This window comes from Vipera ursinii, assembly GCF_947247035.1.
Source record: "Vipera ursinii genome assembly, chromosome: 6".
In the NCBI taxonomy this organism is placed as follows: domain Eukaryota; kingdom Metazoa; phylum Chordata; class Lepidosauria; order Squamata; family Viperidae; genus Vipera; species Vipera ursinii.
Window position 1 is genome coordinate 88,564,436 of NC_139515.1, and position 22,881 is coordinate 88,587,316.

At 49.7% G+C, this 22,881-nt stretch overlaps 1 protein-coding gene and 1 long non-coding RNA gene across 2 annotated transcripts in view; one reads left to right on the forward strand and one right to left on the reverse strand.

Annotated features, from left to right (window-relative positions):
* The window catches only part of LOC310642465, a 477,812-nt gene that overhangs the window by 314,255 nt on the left and 140,676 nt on the right, over window positions 1-22,881 (forward strand). The window lies entirely within an intron of this gene.
* The window catches only part of KCP (kielin cysteine rich BMP regulator), a gene marked incomplete at both ends in the record, with an annotated part of 64,615 nt that overhangs the window by 36,626 nt on the left and 5,108 nt on the right, over window positions 1-22,881 (reverse strand). The window contains 15 exons of the mRNA XM_083366584.1: window positions 688-794; window positions 4,614-4,766; window positions 5,819-5,912; window positions 7,152-7,237; window positions 8,676-8,769; window positions 8,848-8,927; window positions 9,896-9,989; window positions 10,766-10,848; window positions 12,302-12,398; window positions 12,847-13,017; window positions 13,151-13,218; window positions 14,146-14,329; window positions 14,629-14,897; window positions 17,782-17,854; window positions 21,195-21,751. Coding sequence (XP_083222710.1) covers window positions 688-794; window positions 4,614-4,766; window positions 5,819-5,912; window positions 7,152-7,237; window positions 8,676-8,769; window positions 8,848-8,927; window positions 9,896-9,989; window positions 10,766-10,848; window positions 12,302-12,398; window positions 12,847-13,017; window positions 13,151-13,218; window positions 14,146-14,329; window positions 14,629-14,897; window positions 17,782-17,854; window positions 21,195-21,751 — 2,210 coding nt within the window. The remainder of the gene's footprint in view (window positions 1-687; window positions 795-4,613; window positions 4,767-5,818; window positions 5,913-7,151; window positions 7,238-8,675; window positions 8,770-8,847; window positions 8,928-9,895; window positions 9,990-10,765; window positions 10,849-12,301; window positions 12,399-12,846; window positions 13,018-13,150; window positions 13,219-14,145; window positions 14,330-14,628; window positions 14,898-17,781; window positions 17,855-21,194; window positions 21,752-22,881) is intronic.

A 22,881-nucleotide genomic window follows, 5' to 3' on the forward strand; every position in this document is an offset into this window, starting at 1 on the left:
ATTCTATTCTATTCTATTCTATTCTATTCTATTCTATTCTATTCTATTCTATTCTATTCTATTCTATTCTATTCCTGTTTTGTTCTGTTCTGTTCCGTTCCGTTCTATTCTATTCTCTATTCCATTCCATTGTTAAATTATGATGGTCCTTTTGACCTTTCTGGAATGAAAAATTACCCCTGCAGCGTTTTTGTTCTTATGACAATTCACAGCCCAAATACAAACGATATTAAGCCTCTGTAACATTTTGCGTGCTTCACATTAGCCCAGATAATAGTGCAGACATGTCCTTTGCTCTTCCACTAACCTGGATGTTGCTTTGCCTAAATGTAGCAAGGCCGTGAGCAACAGGGCCAGAAAGACAGTGCAGGCAGGTCCTATGGTAGAGACCCTACCGGCATCACGCATGTCGTCATGCCAGTGACACGGGCAGTGCCTTCAGACCAGCCCCGTTCAAATTGCATCGTCTCTGCTGTGCGATAACATCAGGATGCTTCCCCCTCCATGGATGCCCATGAGAACCAATTAGAGGAATTAGAGACACCCCCCCTCCCCAAAGGAACCAACGAAAGGATGGTTGAGTTTGGGGGTGGCAGTTTAAGGATTTGGGCTGCCAGGCAACTGAAGGAGGGCAGGAGAATTTGGGGGGTATCTTCCCCGGGTCGGAGCTGAGGGGGGGGGTCTCACCTTGCACTGGCAACTCTGGCAGGGATTGTCCGGATCGGCAAATTCTTGGCCGTGGCTGTAGAGGCGCTGGTTGTAGAGACACTGGTGGCACTGGGGGCAGCAGGCACCTTCAAGGAGGCAGAGGGCAGGGTGCTAAGACCCCCGGTGCAAGGGAGACCCTCGGCCTACGTCTAAATTTCCAACAGCCGAGCGCTCGTTCCCACCCAGACGGTGAGACACAGCACCGCGGCGTACTTGTCGCTTCGACAGCGCGACAGGTAGCATATCAATGCAAGAAATAAAGCAAATAAATAAAGCTGGGGGAGCACCAAATCAGGGGGGAGAAGAGGAGGAGAGGGTCCCTTAGAAACCGAAAGGGAAGAATGTCTAAATATTATTTAGTGCAAGATTTTATTTTTAATTTTTTTAAAATGAACAATCTCTTAGAAGAGGGGTCTTCCAGCTTGGCCCTTTGATGACTTGTGGACTCCAACTCCCAGAATTGCCTGGCTGAGGACTCCAACTCCCAGCGTGCCTGGCTGAGGAATTCTGGGAGTTGAAGTCCACAAGTCATCAAAGGGCCAAGCTGGAAGACCCCGTCATAGAAACTGAAATGCAAGAAGGTCTAGAATGACGTTGTTTAGCGCAAGCCTTTTTTTTATTTTTACGGATCATCTCTTAAGACACTGAAACGCAAGAACGTCCGAATTCCATTTTAGTATAAGATTTTTTATATATATATATATATATATATATATATATATATATATATATATATATATATATATATATATATATATATATATATATGTTTCAAATGTTAACTCTTTAGATTACCTTGCTAGGCCCCAAACATGGGGCAAATCTTTATTTCCTGTTTTCAGCCTATCTTGAAGGCTATCGAACAGGCAGTAGTCACACCGGACAATTCCTATATTTGTGTAAATTACTAACAAAGAATTAAAGGGAAACTGAAATGCATTTCTGACTCATTAGTCGTCATCAGCCAGCCATACCCTTCTGAGATTCGAACCATGGGCTGATTGCATATGAGGCAGTGTTATTTGCCTCTAAGCCACAAGGTCTCTCTCGCTCTGTTAGCTTTTTTTCTGCAAGGGAAGATATGTTTCAAATGTTAACTCTTTAGATTACCTTGCTAGGCCCCAAACATGGGGCAAATCTTTATTTCCTGTTTTCAGCCTATCTTGAAGGCTATCGAACAGGCAGTAGTCACACCGGACAATTCCTATATTTGTGTAAATTACTAACAAAGAATTAAAGGGAAACTGAAATGCATTTCTGACTCATTAGTCGTCATCAGCCAGCCATACCCTTCTGAGATTCGAACCATGGGCTGATTGCATATGAGGCAGTGTTATTTGCCTCTAAGCCACAAGGTCTCTCTCGCTCTGTTAGCTTTTTTTCTGCAAGGGAAGATATGTTTCAAATGTTAACTCTTTAGATTACCTTGCTAGGCCCCAAACATGGGGCAAATCTTTATTTCCTGTTTTCAGCCTATCTTGAAGGCTATCGAACAGGCAGTAGTCACACCGGACAATTCCTATATTTGTGTAAATTACTAACAAAGAATTAAAGGGAAACTGAAATGCATTTCTGACTCATTAGTCGTCATCAGCCAGCCATACCCTTCTGAGATTCGAACCATGGGCTGATTGCATATGAGGCAGTGTTATTTGCCTCTAAGCCACAAGGTCTCTCTCGCTCTGTTAGCTTTTTTTCTGCAAGGGAAGATATGTTTCAAATGTTAACTCTTTAGATTACCTTGCTAGGCCCCAAACATGGGGCAAATCTTTATTTCCTGTTTTCAGCCTATCTTGAAGGCTATCGAACAGGCAGTAGTCACACCGGACAATTCCTATATTTGTGTAAATTACTAACAAAGAATTAAAGGGAAACTGAAATGCATTTCTGACTCATTAGTCGTCATCAGCCAGCCATACCCTTCTGAGATTCGAACCATGGGCTGATTGCATATGAGGCAGTGTTATTTGCCTCTAAGCCACAAGGTCTCTCTCGCTCTGTTAGCTTTTTTTCTGCAAGGGAAGATATGTTTCAAATGTTAACTCTTTAGATTACCTTGCTAGGCCCCAAACATGGGGCAAATCTTTATTTCCTGTTTTCAGCCTATCTTGAAGGCTATCGAACAGGCAGTAGTCACACCGGACAATTCCTATATTTGTGTAAATTACTAACAAAGAATTAAAGGGAAACTGAAATGCATTTCTGACTCATTAGTCGTCATCAGCCAGCCATACCCTTCTGAGATTCGAACCATGGGCTGATTGCATATGAGGCAGTGTTATTTGCCTCTAAGCCACAAGGTCTCTCTCGCTCTGTTAGCTTTTTTTCTGCAAGGGAAGATATGTTTCAAATGTTAACTCTTTAGATTACCTTGCTAGGCCCCAAACATGGGGCAAATCTTTATTTCCTGTTTTCAGCCTATCTTGAAGGCTATCGAACAGGCAGTAGTCACACCGGACAATTCCTATATTTGTGTAAATTATTAACAAAGAATTAAAGGGAAACTGAAATGCATTTCTGACTCATTAGTCGTCATCAGCCAGCCATACCCTTCTGAGATTCGAACCATGGGCTGATTGCATATGAGGCAGTGTTATTTGCCTCTAAGCCACAAGGTCTCTCTCGCTCTGTTAGCTTTTTTTCTGCAAGGGAAGATATGTTTCAAATGTTAACTCTTTAGATTACCTTGCTAGGCCCCATGTTTGGGGCCTAGCAAGGTAATCTAAAGAGTTAACATTTGAAACATATCTTCCCTTGCAGAAAAAAAGCTAACAGAGCGAGAGAGACCTTGTGGCTTAGAGGCAAATAACACTGCCTCATATGCAATCAGCCCATGGTTCGAATCTCAGAAGGGTATGGCTGGCTGATGACGACTAATGAGTCAGAAATGCATTTCAGTTTCCCTTTAATTCTTTGTTAGTAATTTACACATATATATATATATATATATATATATATATATATATATATATATATATATATATATATATATATATATATATATATATACATTCATACATACATACACATACATACATACACACACACACACACACACATATAAAAACAACGAATGCTCTCTTAGAAATCTAAAATGCAAGGATGCCCGAATTTCATGTAGTATCCGATTGTGTAAAACCAACGCTCCCTTTCTTCTTTCTCCTCCAAAAGTCACTTTTTTCTTTGTTTTCTTTAATATTAGCTTGATTTTTTTTATTTTGGATCGCAACAGAGTCTGAAGCAGGCTCTTGGCCAGGGCCCCTAATCCTGCCAAGCCCCTTTCGTTTTCTACTCGGTGCCCTCCTCCTGCAACGGGGGTTCAATGTCATCGATCCCAGAGACAAGGACCCGGTGGGGTTTTTTTTGGGGGGTGGGGTGGGGTGGGGGAGAGAGAATAAAGCTGAGGACCACTGAATTAGGGGATAGAAGCTGGGGGCGGGGGGGGTTCATTAGAAATTAAAACGCAAGAAATGCCTAAGTACTAGATCATTGACTACAAGCTTCCTTAAAAAGTGGACGCCGTCTTTTCCTCTTCTCCTAAAATGCCTCTTTTCCTTCCTTTATTTTCTCTAACGTTAGTTTGATTTTTTTTTCTGACCACGACAAAGCCTGAAATGCAAGAATGTCTGAATTCCATTTTAGTATGCTTTCTTAGAAATTAGGAATGCTCTCTTTCTTCCTTCTCCCCCAAAAGTCACTTTTCCTTTCTTTGTTTTCTTTAATGTTAGTTTGATTATTTTTTTTCTGACCACGACAAAGCCAGGAGCCGGTTGTTGGCCAGCCCCCCCTAATCCTGCCAGCCCCGCTTTTATTTTTCTTCTAACTGCAACCGGCTTGAGCGCCATCGATCCCAGAGGGGAGGGCCCTGTGGTTTGGGGGGGGGAGGGGGACACAAAAGCACTCACCGAGAAGCCGGGCTGGATGCTGGCAGGCCACAGGGGGGCACTGGAGAGCACGGCACACCGTCTCCCCCTGGTGGCAGGTGCAGGCCCTGCACGGATCGCCCGCCGGCGCCCACTCAGTGCCGTCTTCATGCTCAAGGCCCTCGAAAACACACACTGACGGTTGCCAGGCAAGAGACCAATTGAGTCAAACTGGGTTTCATCCTGGCCAGGCTGTAAAACACAAACCTGGATTCCCTTCCCACCACCTCGCTCCCCACGTTTCAATGTTTGGGGATGGACACCGGGGGCCGCATTCACATGAGATGCCATATGGGTCATCCTGGACTTACCACCCACGTTTGTTTAGCAACTGTTCGAGTTTGCAACGGCGCTGAAAAAAAGCGACTTACAGCGGTCACTAAACGAATGATTGATAAGTGGCGGACTACCTGTATTATTTATACAAATAAGTTAAGGCGGCGAATGCATCGGACGTACTTTACTCCTCCTATTTTCCCTGCAACATTTCGCAGAGTTGAATAGCAAACGGCCTTGTGCGAAATGCCAGGCCAGTTGCATAAGCCATGAATCCCAGTTTATGATGCAGAATGGTGGCTACCTGGCAGAAGCAAAACCGCTTCTTTGAGGTCACTATCGAATTAACCTATCGAGAATCCAAAGTACAGGTGATCCTCGACGTACGACCAAAACTGAGCCCCAAATTTCCATCGCTAAGCAAGACATTCGTTGAGTGAACGTGGCCCCCTTTTACGACCTTTCTCAGCAGGGTTGTTAAGCGAATTGCCGCTTTTGTTCAGTGAGTAACACAGCCGTTAAGTGAATCTGGCCTCCCCCACACCCGTCATAAATGTGAACCAGTTGCCAAGCATCTGAATTTTTATCACATGACCGTGGGAAGGTGGCAACAGTCGTTAAGTGTGAAAAACGGTCGTAAGTCACATTTTTCAGTGCCGTTGTAACTTCGAACGGACAAGGACTACTTATCACGTGAAAGGGATTAAGGGGGCCTTCGGGCTTCATTAGTCCATTCCAGGTGTTCTGCAACAAGCCCTGGAGATGACTCAAACAAGTGAGCCAAGTTGCATGCCGCAGGACGTCACGGTCCAATTGGAGCCGGTGGAGCCCACTCCGCTCCAGGTGAGGAAATGAAGAGCAAAGTGGTCAAGGGCCCCTTTCCCTCTTCCCAGTTCCTCTCTGACGGTCACCTGTGCACACCGGGCAGCAGCGTTTGGGGTCCTGGAGGGGCCGGGGGCATGGCGTTGGGGGGCAGGCTTCCTCCTGGCAACGGACATGCCCATCCTGAGTGCAGAAAAGAGAGAGAATTGCCTGAGCCTCTTATGTCCCAGCCTACGTACCTCCTTGTTACTTCACAAGGCAACCCCTAATTTAGCAGTAGACTGGATAAATAAACCCCTTTTGTTGAAGTTACAGACCTTGTCCACAAACAGAACGGAGCAGGAGCCAAAACAAGAAATAACTCACTGGTAAAATAAACAGACCATCATCTCTGGGCACAGAAGTTCTTTCCAAAGGGTTGCCTCCAGTAACCAGCCCTGCCCACACATTCCCTTTTTGTTACGCAGCCCCCAAGGCGTGGCTTCTCACTGCTTTCTCCTTCTGCCCTGGAGTCGCCCCATTGCCTCCCTCTGATTTACTCGTGTGACCTGTCTGCATTTACGAGTGTCTCTGAGGTCTTCCAGCTGTGCCTCCTCCTCCCAGTCTGACTCAGCCTGCCAGCACAGCTGGCTCTCAGCTTGACCACGAGTGGAAGGGCCAGGTTCTTCCTCACTTTGTAAGTCTGGTAACTCATCAGAGCCTTCCTCTGACTCTGATGGCTCCCCAGGCACGTCCTCCTCCTCCTCCTCTGATTCCCCGGACTCAGCTGCCGGGATCACAGGCTGGCACGGAAGCACAACAGAGCCACTCAGGAAGTTTAAGAGGGGTGGACTACAACTCCCAGAATCCCCCAGCCAGCCAAGAGTCTTGCAATTATTCACTAGCTGGCTGGGGGATTCTGGGAGTTGAAGTCCACCCCTCTTAAAAACCTGCCAAGGTTGAGAAACATCATGTTAAAGATTCTTGCATTTATTCACTAGCTGGCTGTGGGATTCTGGGAGTTGAAGTCCATACTTCCTGAGTAGTAAATAAAGAAGCGGGGTGTGTGTGTGTGTGTGTGTGTGTGTGTGAATTTATTCTCCAAAGGTGCCAAAAGGCCGGACAAGAAGCAACAGATGGAAAACTGATCAAGGAGAGAAGCAACCTGGAACTAAGGAGGAATTTCCTGGCAGCGAGGACAATTAACCGGTGGAACAGCTTGCCACCAGAAGTGGTGGGTGCTCCATCTCTGGAGAAATTGGTTAACCATTTGCCTGAAACGGTCTACAGGGTCTCCTGCCTGAGCAGGGGGTTGGACTGGAAGACCTCCGAGGTCCCTTCCAACTCTGTCATTCTATTATTCTGTTGTGTTATTCCGGCCTCTGCTCTCACAATTCGGCCCCCTGCCCAGACTGACCAGTTCTCCCATCACGGGCTACTCACCAAGCACTGGCACTGCAGGCAGGGGCCTCCCTCGGCAGGCGAGAACGTCTCCCGGTCCTGGTACAACCGTCCTTCAAATTCACAGACTTGCCGAGAAGATTCCGGGAGGGAAAAAGAGAAACGTGGAAGTTGCGTGTCAAACTTTTTTTTTTCCCCCTCCTTGGCTTAACTTTGGAATAATTTTTAGGATGCCTCCTAGCTCCCCACACGGGCCGTTTCTACACCTGTGATGGGCAGACAGGTAAGAGATTCCCCTCCCCACCCCGAAAGAAATCTACGTAGCAAAAGTCCTCAGGTTACGACTTCAGCTGAGTCTGCCCATCGCAGCTGTGAGTTGTGACGGTCCCAAAGCAAGTCCTCACGTGACGGATCCAATTTTAAGACCTTTATTTGTGATGGGCGTTAAAGGGGCGGGGTTTTGTTTGTTTTCGCTATGGGGAGTTTTGGCCCCAAACCAGAACTGAATGTCAGTTTTGGGGTGCCATAAATTGGGATCATGTGAATGTAGATAGGGGGCGTTTGCTGAGCCCCCCAAAATGCGATCCCGTGACAGTGGGGTGGGGGCGAGGATCTGGCTACTGAAACTTTGAACCCAGGTGAGAAGTAGCCCAAGGAGTTTTGTCATAACTTTGAGTGGTCACTAAGTGAAGGCTGACTTAGCTCTCCGATAAGATACGTGTGGCCCTCGACATGCAACCTTTTTCATTTAGTGGCCAAAGTTTCAACGGCCCTGAAAAAAAGGGACTTATGACCATTTTTCACACTTATGACCGCTGCAGCATTCCCCAGGGTCACGTTCAGGCGCTTGGCAACCGACTCGTATTTATGACGATCGCCGCATCCTAGAGTCACGGGATTCCCATTTTGTGACAAGCAAAGTCCATGGGGGAAGCCAGATTCACTTAACAACCGTGTTGCCAATTGGGCTCGTATTTATGACGGTTGCGGTTCCCAGGGTCACATGATCCCCTTTTGCGACCTCCGGACGAGCAGTGTCGCTTAACAACCGTGTGGCTGACTTTAAAAAAAAAGCAGCGCTTGTACTTAACAGCTGCGGCCTGGAAGGTTGCAAAACGGGGAAAAACTCGGCGAACAACTGTCTTGCTTAGTAACCAAAACGCTGGGCTCCACTGCGGTCGTAACTGGAGGACTAGTGGAGAAGGTCTCTAGGTTGGACAAGGTACGGTGCGCCATTAATGTCTGGACGACCCCTTCTCTTTCTCCGTACTTTTTGCATTCCCGCCACGTCTCCCAAGGAAGATAAAATGAGATCGAGTTGCGCTTTCTCCTGTGGCAACGCTGGCTAAGCTAGACTATTCCTGTTGTGGAAGCTTTATTTTCCATACTCCGCCAATGTTGAGATATTCAGGTCAAATACTTTTTGGGAAAAGTTTAAACTTCCCGGGGAGGGGGAATGTCATCCCCTCTCACTCTGCAAGGAAGTGGACATCCCGGGGGGGGTGGGAGGATGGGAAACCTGGCACGGGGGGTGGGTGGGTGGGTATGAGAGAGGGGGCAACTTACCGTCACAGGCGGGGCAACACTGCTCTGGGCGCTTGCCAGGATGGCTGCAGAGGGCAGGTGGGCAGCTCACCTGCCTGCAAGAGACCTCGCCAGCCTGCGGGGGCAAGCAGATCATTGGCGGTGTCTGTCCCCCCCAGGACAGACTCAGCCCCCCCCCAGCCAGCAGACTCACCTTACATTGGCAGTGCTTGCAGGGGTCTTGGGGCTGCACGGCGTCACCACTGCGGTACTCGCGTCCTTCCCAGAGGCAGCCTGCAGGGGGCGACACATGGACTGCAAATGGAAGATTGGCCCCGGGAAGATTGGCCCCGCTCCTTTGGAAACCACCAGCAGGGGGCAGCAGAGCTGAGTTGGCCAACTGGGCCCCACTGGGAGGGAGGCCTCCCGCTGCTGGGGGACGATGGGGTTTGTAGTGCTGGGCTGCATTGCTTCCCTCTGCTTTCCCTCTGGGCGATGGAGATGAGAAGGGAGGATAAGGGGGAGTCTGCTGGACCAGCCCCAGAATATTCTGCAGCAAAGATCCAGGAGAGAAGCAACGGAGAGCTAAGGAGGCATTTTCTGACAGGGAGGACAATTAGCCAGTGTAACTGCTTGCCTCCAGAAGCTGTGGGACTAGAGGACCTCCAGGGTCCCTTCCAACTCATTCTATTGTCCTGTAATTTAATCAACCTTCCCTCCCAAGGACGAGGCCCATGGATGAGGCAGTCAAGATGGCAGCAGTTCAGAGCCTTGAACCTTTTCAAAGTGCATCCTGCACCACACTCGTAAAAAAAACAACAACCACTTGACTCCCTCATCCATGGGCCTCCTCCTTGGGAGGGAAGGCTGATTAAATTACAGGACAATAGAATGAGTTGGAAGGGACCCTGGAGGTCCTCTAGTCCCACAGCTTCTGGAGGCAAGCAGTTCCACTGGCTGATTGTCCTCCCTGTCATAAACATGACGGCATCTTGACTTTTGGTTTGTCTGTGATGCTTGCACACACACACACACCCGTTCTGCCCAATGAAGTCATCGTGGTTTGTCTGGGATGCCTAAACCCCCTTTCTGCCCAATGATGTCATTATGCTTTATCTGGGAAGCTTAGCTCTCCTTTCTGCTCAGTGACATCATCATGGTTTGTCTAGGATGCCTAGATGATGTCATTGTAGTTCGTCTGGGATGCCTAGTGCCTCCCCTTTCGGTCCAGAGCCCCCCCCCTCCCTCTCACCAAGACTCACCATCACAGACGGGGCAGCAGGTGCCCGGGCGAGGGCGGGCGGGGTGGCGGCACAGACTGGCACACTGCCTCTGCTGGCAGATGGCAATGCCCTCCTGCAGCAGAGGGAGGGGGGAAGAAGAAGGGGTGTGAAAGGAGGGGTTTCTGGGAGGGGGATTCCTGCTAAGGATTCGGCTTCCCCCCGGCCCCCCGGCCCCAGATTTAAAGAGGCCAGTGGCGCTTCCTTGGTCCAGGTGTCAAAGATGTGGGCACAAGCCGCCGTAGAGGGGGAAAAATGGCCGTACAAAACTGACTGGAAGGCTGAAGTCAGAGGACAGTCAAAAAAGTCAGGCTGGACCCTGCAGGGGTGCGACGGAAACTCCGCCTGTTTTATATTTAGCGACCATAATTGGGACCTGTAACTTGGCCATTAAGTGAAAAGGCCATTAAGTGAACCCACCTGGTTTGACTTCAGCCTTCCTTGGCTTTGCGGACCCGAGAAAGCCGTAAATGAGAGGACTGATTGCAAGGTGATTTTTTTTCCCCCGTGCCGGTCGTAACTGCAAACGGTCGCTAAACGAGGCAATTGCTAAAGGAGGACGATCTGTACGCCACCATCTAAGATTTTCTCCTTTTTTTTTTTACCCTAATCTGTGGCCTTCCCCTGACTTTCCCTCTGGGCCTGTGACTTTTACGGCGTGGTTTAGTGTCTTTAATATTTCCTGGCGTCTCTCTTGCCCTGATGCCCGAGCGGCTTTTAGCTCTGGCCGGTCAGCCCAACTCGGCTGTGGGTCAAGTGTGACGCTAGGAATTCCAGGGATTTCAGGGTCCGAGAAGCTCTGATGAATGCTTGAAAGCCACGGGTGGACAGGCGGGCACTGCCGGGGCTCACCTGGCACTTGCACCTCAGGCAGGGGTCCGTGGGGGGCGTCCACTCCTCCCCGTGTTCGTGTCTGGCGGTTCCGTTCACACAACCTGCATCATGGAGGACAGAGGGAATACTGAATGCGAGAAGCCCACGCAGAGGTGGAAACGTGTATTCAGTGCAGATAGCCCCCCACAAGAAAACAGCCCTGTTGGGAGAGCACTGAAGACCGTCCCCCCCAGTTCATTCATGAGCTACTGGGGTTGTCTTGTACTGTATCAATACACCCGTCTGGATCTTATTCTACAGGACTCCTCTTTCCAAATTATGCCCTTCCTGTCGCTCAGCTAGGAGAAGTAGAATTCGTGCTGTGGAAACCCACAACTTCCAGTTGCAGAAGAAAAGAATCACCCCACCCCCACAGACACATCCTCGGACCACCCCAAAAGCAGATTCTCCCGCAGGAGAAACATCTAGCGGCAGCAATGGGGGAGAATTCTCCAAAGCGCCCGAAGGCAGGAGAAGAAGCGACAGATGGAAACTAGTCAAGGAGAGAAGCAACCTGGAATTAAGGAGAAACTTCCTGACAGTCAGAACAACTAACCAGTGGAACAACCTGCCTCCAGAAGTGGTGAATGCTCCAACACTGGAAGTTTTTAAGAAGAGAAAATTTGGAGCCTTGGCAATTGACTCATTGAATCAATAATTGCCATGATAAATGAATAAATGATCGAAAATGAATGAATGAATGAATGAATGAATGAATGAATGAATGAATAAATGATTGACCAATGAAATGATCAATCAGTTGACCCAATGAATCATTGAGAATCAATGATTGACATGATAATGAATGAATGAATCAACTCAATAAATCAATGAATGAATCAATGGTTGACAATCAATAAATCAATGAATGAATCAATGGTTGACTCAATCAATCAATGAGAATTAATGATTGATATGAATAATGATAGAATCAATCAATGAATAAATCAGTCAATGCATGATGGGCTCAATGAATGAATGATCAATCAATCAATCAATGCATGATGGACTCAATGAATGAATGGGTCAATCAGTCAATGCATGATGGGCTCAATGAATGAATGATCAATCAATCAATGCATGGACAATGAATGAATGAATGGATCAATCAATCAATCAATGCATGATGGGCTCAATGAATGAATTGATCAATCAATCAATCAATGCATGATTGGCTCAATGAATGAATGGATCAATCAGTCAATGCATGATGGGCTCAATGAATGAATGAACTGATCAATCAATCAATCAATGCCTGATGGACTCAATGAATGAATGAATCAATGAATGATTGAAACAATGAATCGATCAGTGAATGAATTCATCAACAGCTGCCCACCCACCAGTTTTTAAAGCTCAAGACTGTCTTCCCATAACCTGCTATGCCCAAATCAGTAGATAATGGGTTCTGTGTGTGAATTGCCCAAAGGATCCTGTGGGAACGCAAATGCAGCTTCTAACATGAGCTTCGACACATAAACACACTCTCCCCTGTATAGCACAAAACCTCTTTACCTTGATGGCAACTGGGGCAGCACTGCCCAGGCGGCGTGTAGCGGTCCTGGCACGAAAGCTCGGGGCATTCGGTCACTTGGCACTGGACTGTGCCAGCCTGGCACCGTAGGAGAGATAAAGCAAGGTTTATCTAAGTTTATTTAGAGTGGCACCTGGGTAGGCGGGAGGGGAAAGGCTGCATCAGAAGCTGGCTAGTTAGCACAGCAGACGGATGGAAGCCATGCTGGGAACAACATGTTCATTCCTTAGCTGTCCGTTTCCTGGTTGTCGTGATTCCTGCCTTGCTTTGGATCGAGCCCTTGACTCAGGATCAGGCCTCGTGAACCCTTTTGTGGATCAGGCCTCGTGAACCCTTGTGTGTTGCGGATTTAATTATGCCTGGTGGATTTATCTCATTCGAGGAACGTTCGAGGGTCTTGTGGACAGCTGGCAGGTGGGACAGTTTCGGGGTTTCGGAGAAGGGAGTGGCGGGGAATACTAATAAAACCCACTAAACCCACAGTTACGAGTGGGTGGGGCAGCACAGGGCTTGCCCCTCCCCTCACCTCACAGGTGCAGTGTGTGCACGGATCCTCCAGGAAGTGACCTCCGTCCTTCAGCAAGTATCCCTTGTACACGCAGTCTCCACATTCAGGGCAACACCCGTCCTTGGGGGTGGCAGGATGCTGGCACGGCACGGGGGAACAATCCTCCACTTGACAGGTGACTCTGCCATCCTGGAGCGGGTGGGGGTGGCACAAAGAGACCCAAATTCTACGGGAAGATTCTGCAAACTTGTCTGCAAAGTGAGGAGCACTGTCTTCCGCAAGTAGGAAGCCGGCATTGGTCCCGGCACAGCTGCCCACTCACCTTGCACTGGCATCTCCGACAAGGATCTGCCTTCCAGATCTCGCCGTCTTTCCTGCCGTCGGCACAACCTGCAGGGAGGACAAGGGGAAGGGGCACCTGTTGAACCTCTGCCTGCGGAGAAATGGGCAAAGGAAAAAGGACAAGCGGGCCAATGCAGGGTGTACGCGGGAAGACGACATATCATGTGGGATTGTGGCCCAAGGCTTCCAGGTCAAAAACTTCCAAGATGGTGGCCTCAAGCGTACCATCCAAGCTAATCTTCAGGTTTTTGACCTCTCCCAACTCTGTGGACTGGGGGAGATTGTCAAATTCATGCTGCAGATCACCCCCCCCCCCGAAGAAAACAGGGTCAACCTAAGAATCTCCAAAGGCAGGACAAGAAGCAACGGATGGAAACTAACCAAAGAGAGAAGCAACCTGGAACTAAGGAGAAACTTCCTGACAGTTAGAACAATTAACCAGTGGAACAGCTTTACCTCCAGAAGCTGTGAATGCTCCAACACTGGAAGTTTTTAAGAAGAGACTGGACAGCCATTTGTCTGAAATGGTACATGGCTTCCTGTCTGAGCAAGGGGTTGGACTAGAAGACCTCCAAGGTCCCTTCCGATTCTATTCTATTCTATTCTATTCTATTCTATTCTATTCTATTCTATTCTATTCTATTCTATTCTATTCTATTCTATTCCATTCCATTCCATTCCATTCCATTCCATTCCATTCTAGTCTATTTCTTCATTATTCTATTCTATTCTATTCTATTCTATTCTATTCTATTCTATTCTATTCTATTCTATTCTATTCTATTCTATTCTATTCTATTCTATTCTATTCTATTCTATTCTATTCTATTCTATTCTATTCTATTCTTCCATTCCACTCCATTCTTCTTTGCAAGAGCTAAAATGGAAAAAGGGCCCAGCGCATTCCTGGCCCTGAATTCCCCAAAGGGCACCGAGACCGGCATGGTGAGTCTCCAACCCCAGCCACTTCCTCACCCTGGCAATGCATCCGGTTGGGCTGCCGTTGGCACTCGACCTTGCCCTGCATGCACATGCAGGAGGTGCAGGGGTCTGGCTCCCAGGAAGTCCCCTCCTCGTGGTGCTGCCCATCTGCAAAGCAGGTCACCTGCCGACACTCGCATTGCTCAAGGGACTTCAGGCGGCTGAGCAGGTGGGAGTTCTGTCGGGGAAGCGGGGCAGGCGGTCAGGGTTGCAGAACCGGAATTGGGCGTCAGCGCTCCATTCCCGGACTAAGCATCGAGGCGGGAGCCCTAAATTGCACGGGACCCAGGACCCCTTTTGAACAAGCTTTTCCTGGCCAACGTAAGTCCTCTAAATACCGATTTTGCCTCGATGGGTCTGGAGATGGGCACTGGAGGGACGGACTGCCCATCGGCCTTACAGTTTTCGAGTCAGCCAGCTCTGTCTCCAAGACAAGCCTCCGAAGGAATTGGCTAACATTCCTGGTAGGGTCCTCACCTGCTCCTTCACCATATCCAGCATGGATCCCAGTCCCTCCACCTGCTCCTCCAGCCTCTGGATCTGCTCTTCCAGGCTGGCCACAGCAGACCTTGCAGATCCCAGAGGCGGCAGTTCTGCTTGGCCGGGCTCTTGTTGGTAGTGGTGGGTTTCTGCCAGGGCCAAGGGCTCAAAGGGCGGCAAGGAATCCAGATCCAGAGGAGATTCCTCTGGGTGATCAAGATACTGGCTCTCAGAAAGACCGTAGGGCAGAGAGAACAGGTCCAGCCCTGTGGGTCAGCAACACAAGAGGTCAGGACAACCTGGTACAGGTCAAGAAGAGCCTCCAGGGGTCTCCACCCCTAACCCTCATTTCCAGGGCCCATAAATGGGGTGGGTGGGTGGGGTTATTGGGACACCTCTTCCTTTCAGCAGACCCAGGCCAATGAAGCTCATGCACCCCCTGAAGATATGCAGTGTGTAATGTACCGGTAGTCCGCAACTTACAACCACAACTAAGCCCCAACTTCTCCATTGCTAAGTGAGACAGTATTGATTTTACCCCATCTGACGACCTTTCTTGCCACGGTTGTTAAGTGAATCACTGCAGTTAAGTTAATAGCACTGTTGTCAAGCGAATCTGGCTTCCCCCCTTGACTTTGCTTGCTAAAAAGTCGCAGGTGATCCCGGGACACTGCGACCGTTGCTCAGCTGGCTTTCATGTCTAAGTGGAACTAGAACTCACCATCTCCTGGTGATTAGCCCAAAGTCACCCAGCCGGCTTTCATGTGTAAGTGGAACTAGAACTCACTGTCTCCTGGTGATTGGCCCAAAGCTACTCAGCTGGCTTTCATGTCTAAGTGGAACTAGAACTCACTGTCTCCTGGTGATTGGCCCAAAGCTACTCACTTGGCTTTCACGTCTAAGTGGAACTAGAACTCACCGTCTCCTGGTGATTGGCCCAAAGCTACTCACTTGGCTTTCATGTCTAAGTGGAACTAGAACTCACCATCTCCTGGTGATTGGCCCAAAGTTACTCAGCTGGCTATCACGTCTAAGTGGAACTAGAACTCACCCTCTCCTGGTGATTGGCCCAAAGCTACTCACTTGGCTTTCACGTCTAAGTGGAACTAGAACTCACCATCTCCTGGTGATTGGCCCAAAGTTACTCAGCTGGCTATCACGTCTAAGTGGAACTAGAACTCACCGTCTCCTGGTGATTGGCCCAAAGCTACTCACTTGGCTTTCACGTCTAAGTGGAACTAGAACTCACCGTCTCCTGGTGATTGGCCCAAAGCTACTCACTTGGCTTTCACGTCTAAGTGGAACTAGAACTCACCGTCTCCTGGTGATTGGCCCAAAGCTACTCACTTGGCTTTCACATCTAAGTGGAACTAGAACTCACCGTCTCCTGGTGATTGGGCCAAAGCTACTCACTTGGCTTTCACATCTAAGTGGAACTAGAACTCACCGTCTCCTGGTGATTGGGCCAAAGCTACTCAGCTGGCTTTCATGTCTAAGTGGAACTAGAACTCACCGTCTCCTGGTGATTGGCCTAAAGTCACCCAGCCAGCTTTTATGCATAAGGCAGGACTAGAACTCGGAGCCTGCTGCTTTCTAAGCCAGCGCTAATCCCCCCACCAAACTGGCTCTTATGTTGTTGAAACCAACTTCCTGAAAAGCGGATTGAGGAAGTGTGCGCTCTTTGTTTGATGGAAAAATACGTATTTGCACATTTGTACTTGGGAGAAGTCAGACAGAATAGCTAAGCTGGACGTCCAGCGATGTGCAGCCAGACACCCCACGGCTTCTTCTCCCAGACGCGGCCTTTGCGCCATCTGAATCTAATCGACTGAAGCAGAACCAGGCCAAATTATGCAAAGCATAACAAAGGGATCCCTTGTGCAAAAGTCGGTTGTATGCTTGATTTCTTCTGGGTGCCTTGTTCTATTTATTTCCAGCTCGGATCCTGGATCTCAACCAGAAGATGCAGCTGTCGAGAGATGGGGGGGGGGAATTGCTCTGGCAAAGAGACCCGGGCTGCTTGGAGTCTGGCCACTTCACAGAGACCCCTCCCCACAACCTGGGCCAATAACAGAAAGAGCACTCATCCTAGCCAGTTCCTTGTTTGTGGGAAGGGCTGAGAAAAAGGAGGAGGAGGAGGAGGAGGAGGAGGAGAGGGGGAGAAGGGATGGAGGAGAAGGGGGAGAGAAAAGAGACGGGGGGGAAGGAAGGAAGGAGATGGAGAATGGAGGATAGGGGGATGAGGAGGAGGAGGGCTGGAGGAGAAGGAGGAAGACGAGGAGAAGGGATGGAGAAAGAGTAGAAGAAAGAAGGGAGGAAGGAAGGAAAAAAGGGGAAAGGGAAGGGGAAGAAGGAGAACGGGACAGAGGAGGAGGAAGAGGAAAAAGAGAGGGAGAAGGGATGGAGGAGAAGGGGGAGAGAAAAGAGACGGGAGGGGGGGGAAAGGGAGCAATGAGAAGGAGAATGGAGGATGGAGGGATGAGGAGGAGGAGGAACCAATGCAAGAAGCCCAGGACACAAGATGCCACACCGCAGGAGTGTGAAGTCAAGACACACACACACACACACACAGACACACACACACACACACACACACCCCTGCCACTTGCCAGAATGGCTGATATCCTATTGGCATCCAGTCCACCTGCAGAGAAACCTCTCCAATTTGGCTCAGAGCCAGCCAATAGCGTTCCCCTGGCCTGCCCCTTGCAGAGGGCTCCCCCCTCCCCCCCTCCATGGCTCTGGGCCACCCGGACACTGGTGGGGCTCCAGCCTGCCTCTCTGCAGCTGTTGCCTCCTGTCTGGCTGGAGCCCAGCCCAGGCCCACGGCTCTCAGCCGCCCGGGACAGGGAACATCTGGCCCACAGCACAGATGTCGGCGGGGGGGGGAAGGGGGGGCTGGAGGGAAAGAAAAGTTTCCCACTGCTGAGAATCCTTTGATCCTGGCCTCTCAGCTGCGCCCTCGGACTTGGTCCCTTCTGGATGACCCTCCCAGTTCTAGGTCAGTGGGTGGCAGGGAAAATAAAGGTCTTGCTGAACCGCAGCAGTGCTGCAAACTACTCTCTCTCTCTCTCTCTCTCTCTCTCTCTCACACACACACACACACACACACACTCCGCCAGCCCGACGACCTGAAATTTGGACGCTTACCCGGCAGGTTCTCACAGTGCCAAGGGCGGCGGGGGAAGCCATGGGGGGAGATCTCGGCCGTCTGCCAGGAGCCCTGCAAAAAAAATAATCCATCACAGTCACGAATGTCTAACGGTTAAGACATAAAGCTACAAAAAGCGGAGACGGTGAGTTCTAGTTCCACCTCAGGCATGAAAGCCAACTGGGTGACTTTGGGCCAATCACCAGGAGACGGTGAGTTCTAGTGCCACTCGAAGCATGAAAGCCAGCTGAGTGATTCTGGGTCAATTACCAGGAGACGGTGACTTATAGTCCTGCATTAGGCATGAAAGCCGGCTGGGTGACTTTGGGCCAATCACCAGGAGACGGTGAGTTCTAGTTCCACCTCAGACATGAAAGCCAACTGGGTGACTTTGGGCCAATCACCAGGAGACGGTGAGTTCTAGTGCCACTCGAAGCATGAAAGCCAGCTGAGTGATTCTCGGTCAATCACCAGGAGACGGTGAGTTATAGTCCTGCATTAGGCATGAAAGCCAGCTGAGTGATTCTCGGTCAATCACCAGGAGACGGTGAGTTCTAGTCTCACCTTAGGCATGAAAGCCAACTGGGTGACTTTGGGCCAATCACCAGGAGATTGTGAGTTCTAGTCCCACTCAAAGCATGAAAGCCAGCTGAGTGATTCTGGGTGAATCACCAGGAGATGTTGAGTTCTAGTTCCGCCTTAGGCACGAAAACTAGCTGGGTGACCTTGGGCTACTCACTATCTCTCAGCCCAGCCCACCTCAAAGTGTTATTGTTATGGGGAAAATAGGAGGAGGAAGAAGGATGATACATATTTATATAAATAAATAAATAAATAAATAAATAACAAACTAACAAACATGGGGAGGTGTATAGCGACGAAAAGGCAACGCCAGTCCTATCCTTAGCAATATCCATAACACTCCAAGCAACTCTTGATGCCCAGCCTTCTCGCAACTTAACTTGCAAGAGGTCCTTGAAACCCTTATCCCCCCCCTTATCCCCCCCCCTACCCCACATAACTGTCTTGTCCCTTTTTTTGAACGTCTGCTTGTTGGCTGCTATTTCTCACCTCCTTGGATTACTTCCCCGGCTTAAAAATACATTTCCAAAATGACCTTTAAAACCATGGCTGTTTTGTTCAACGTGAAAATTCCACCCGGGTTCGCAACTTAAGAGAGCCCCCCCCCCTCAGATAGACTGGCTTAGCCCCCGTCGGAAGAATAACATGGGGTTCCCGAGTGAAGTTGAAGAAATCAAAATGAAAGCCAGACAGTCGTGAGGGAAGGAGAATTATTTATTCCGAACAGCAAGGGGATTCGCCCGTGGGGGTAGCTACGGAGAAAAAGGAGCACAGAAGAGATGCTTTATTTATTTATTTTTTATTTTAATTCCATTTATATCCCGCCCTTCTCCGAAGACTCAGGGCGGCTTACAATTTAAGCACAAATCAATGTGCTTAGCAGTAGCCTTCATTCTATGTATATGCCTGCTTATTAGGGCTTTCCCCCCCCCCCCAAAGCGGCATTATTACAAAGTCAGCTTAATTGCCCCCAACAATCTGGGTCCTCATTTTACCTACCTCGGAAGGATGGAAGGCTGAGTCAACCTTGAGCCTGGTGGGATTCGAACCTGCACTAATTGCAGGCAGCTGGGGTTACTTAAGGAGGCATTAGCCCACTGCTCCACCAAGGCTCTAAGGGCACGTGTCCTTGGCGTGGGTCCTGAAGGGCGTGGGTATGTGTACGTGCTGGTTCTAGGGTGACACATGAGGGTTGTGTATATGTGCCTGTGTTGACATGGAGAAGGGGTTAATTAAATCAAATGGTGTGTACGGGGGGGGGTGTCTCTTCGTTTGAACTGTATTATAATTATCTTTACATTGTGCTGATTGCATTTTTGTGTCTTTGCTGGAGCCTGTTTACAATGTGGATTAATTAATTAATTATTTCCTATGTTTGAGTAAGTTTAAAGGATTTCAGAGTCTGTTACCAACTTTGTAGAGCCAGGGTCTGTTAACATATAATTCTCTACGCAGCACAGATAGGCCTTGATTCTCAGCTTGTTTAGTGACCATTCAAAGTTACGATGGCCCTGAAAAATGTGACCTATGACCATTTCTCACCGTTATGACCTTTGCAATATCCTCATAAAAGGTAAAGGTAAAGGTTCCCCCGCACATGCGTGCTAGTCGTTTCCGACTCTAGGGGCCGGTGCTCATCTCCGTTTCAAAGCCGAAGAGCCAGCGCTTGTCCGAGGACGTCTCCGTGGTCATGTGGCCGGCATGACTAGATGCCAAAGGCGCACGGAGCGCTGTTACCTTCCCACCGTAGTGGTCCCTATTTTTCTACTTGCATTTTTACGTGCTTTCGAACTGCTAGGTTGGCAGAAGCTGGGACGAGTAACAGGCGCTCACTCTGCTACGCGGCACTCGGGATTCGACCCGCCAAACTGCCAACCTTCTGATCGACAGGCTCAGTGTTCTAACCTACTGAGCCACCGCATCCCATAGTTAGGATCAAAATTCAGAGGCTGGCAACCGACTCATATTTACGATGGTTGTAGTGTACAGGGGTCACGTGATCCCCGTTTGCAACCTTCTGACAAGCTAAGTCAATTGGGGAAGGCAGATTCACTTAACAACGGGGTTCACTAACTCAACCACTGCAGTGATTCACTTAACAGCTGTGGCAGGAAAGGTCGCAAAATGGGGCAAAATCTGCTGAACAAATGTCTCATTTAACCACGGAAGTGTGAGGTGTTCTCACAATGAATCGTTAAAGGTGCTTCCAAGCAAGGGCATCACGCAGAGATGCAATCATATTTAGCTTTATTCATGATAGATCAAAGAGAAAGAAATACTTGGCATGAAAGCATTCATGCCTGCATGTGAGAGAGAAATAAAATAAAACAAGCTAGCATAACATGACTAAAAGAAGGACTAAGAACTAGGGGAGGAGAAATGGAGACTAGAAGCTGAAATAGAACTAGAATTAGAACAAAGAGCAGCCCCTCGTGCAGAGGTATTTATGGGGGGTCTTGGTCCCTCCCTGACCATAAAACACTCTCACCAATGGGGCTGTGGGTCCGAGACCCTTGGCTCATCAGTGGAAGCAAAGAAGCCTCTTTGCCTCCATCTGATGACCCTTTTGGGGAACTGCCAATGGCTGGCACTAAACATCTAACAGGAAGTGTCAGCCTCAACTGTGGCCCTAAATGGAGGACTACTCGTGTTTCTGATAAAAAGGCGTAAGTTCTGCCCAAAGCACAGAAAGGAATTTGGCGTTCAGCAAGACTCGTCCGTGGCACGAAGGAACCCCAACTGGCCTCGTTACACAGGATAAGCCACCAAAGTGGGCTTAGGAACGTTCTGGATACCAGTCACAGCGAAATGCCACCTTGGCTGGACTTACCAGGAACTTGCTGGCTTCGTCTCCGGCCAGACTGGCAAAGGTGATCTGCAGGTCGAGGGGCAGCAGCAGGCTGAGCAGGTCCTCCCCACGGCTTCCTTCAAAAAGGAAGGGCTCTTGGCAGTCCACGTACAGGGAGACGCGCCGTGGCTCCAGGTTCAGGGCCAGCTGCGCCCAGCGGCCGTGGGCAAAAGGGGTGCTTCCCGGGAAGACCAGCGTGGCCGGCTCCATGTTATGCACCGCCCGGTACGCCAGCCACAGCTGGTCCTCCCGGGTGCTGGATGCGAGCTGCAGGAGGGGGTGCCCATCCCGCTTGGCAGCTGCCGGGGAGGCCAAGGAGATGAGGGTGCCCTCCGATCCGGGGCTCTGGCGGGCCACGAAGTGGAAGCCGAGGGCGGCTTGCACCGTGGACAGTAGGTAGACGGAGTAGTCCCAGGGCAGAGTCAGGAGGGGTGCCCGCCGGCGGAACTTCCAGGCCGGGATGCCCGGATCGGGACCCTGGGTCTTGCTGATGCCTGGTACCGAGCGGCTGATGTTGAGCGCCTCCAGCAGGTCAAGGACTGCGAAGGAAGAGCAGGTGGCGGTTAATGGCCGTGTCGCATCTACTTGAGTCCCAGTGCTGGAAGCCCAGAAGAACCAGGCAAGAATTTTGGGTGGGTGGGTGGGGGTGTGGGGGTTTAGCCCTTGGGAAGTTGACAGATTGGCCTGTGGGATTTGTTTGGCCATAGTAGGGGGATTGAGGAGCCATCTCACCCCACTGGGATCCGCCTGCCCACTTGCGGCCAGCATGGACGCTACCTGTTGAGGAATTCTGGCGGGTGGGGTCAAGGAGAAGGGCCTTTTCTGCTGTGGCCCCAGCCCTTGGGAACACTCCCCACCCCCCACAGCACTGCTCCCAGGCTTTGGGCCTTCTGGAGGAGATTAAAACCTCGCTTGCTGGCTGGCTTCAGACGCCGAGTAAACAACACCCTAATTGAGGAAGCGTCAAGAATGCTCCCAGCAACACTGACAGGGTGAGTCACTAGAAGAGAAACAGGGCAAACTCCAGATTAACACTGGGGATGTTCCCTAGCTGGGTCATGAATCACCTGCAAGACCAACCAAGCTCAGAGAGCACCAAGGACCCCACGCTCCTCCTCCTCCTCTCCACAAACCCCACTCCCTTCTAGCCCTGATTACGTTACCTAGTTGGGTCATGAAACGTCTACAAGGAAACAACCCGGCTCAGAGAGCAGCAAGGACCCCACATTCCTCCTCCTCCTCCTCTCCACAATGCCTCCTCCCTTCTAGCCCTGATGATGTTGCCTAGTTGGGTCAACAAATGTCTGCAAGAAAATAATCAAGCTCAGAGAGGGCAGCACCTGTGACCTGAACCTCAAGATCCCAGGTAGAGGGCTGCTGGAAAGGGAGGTTCTCCAGAGGCTGGCATTATGTCAGGAGAGGCTGGCTGCCTTTGGCGGGGTCTCCATCTTTAAAGGCCTGTGCAGCTTCCACCTCTTTGTCTCACTTCCTTCCTTCCTTCCTTCCTTCCTTCCTTCCTTCCTTCCTTCCTTCCTTCCTTCCTTCCTTCCTTCCTTCCTTCCTTCTCCTTCCTTCCTTCCTTCCTTCCTTCCTTCCTTCCTTCCTTCCTTCCTTCCTTCCTTCCTTCCTTCCTTCCTTCCTTCCTTCTCCTTTCTAGCCCTGATGATGT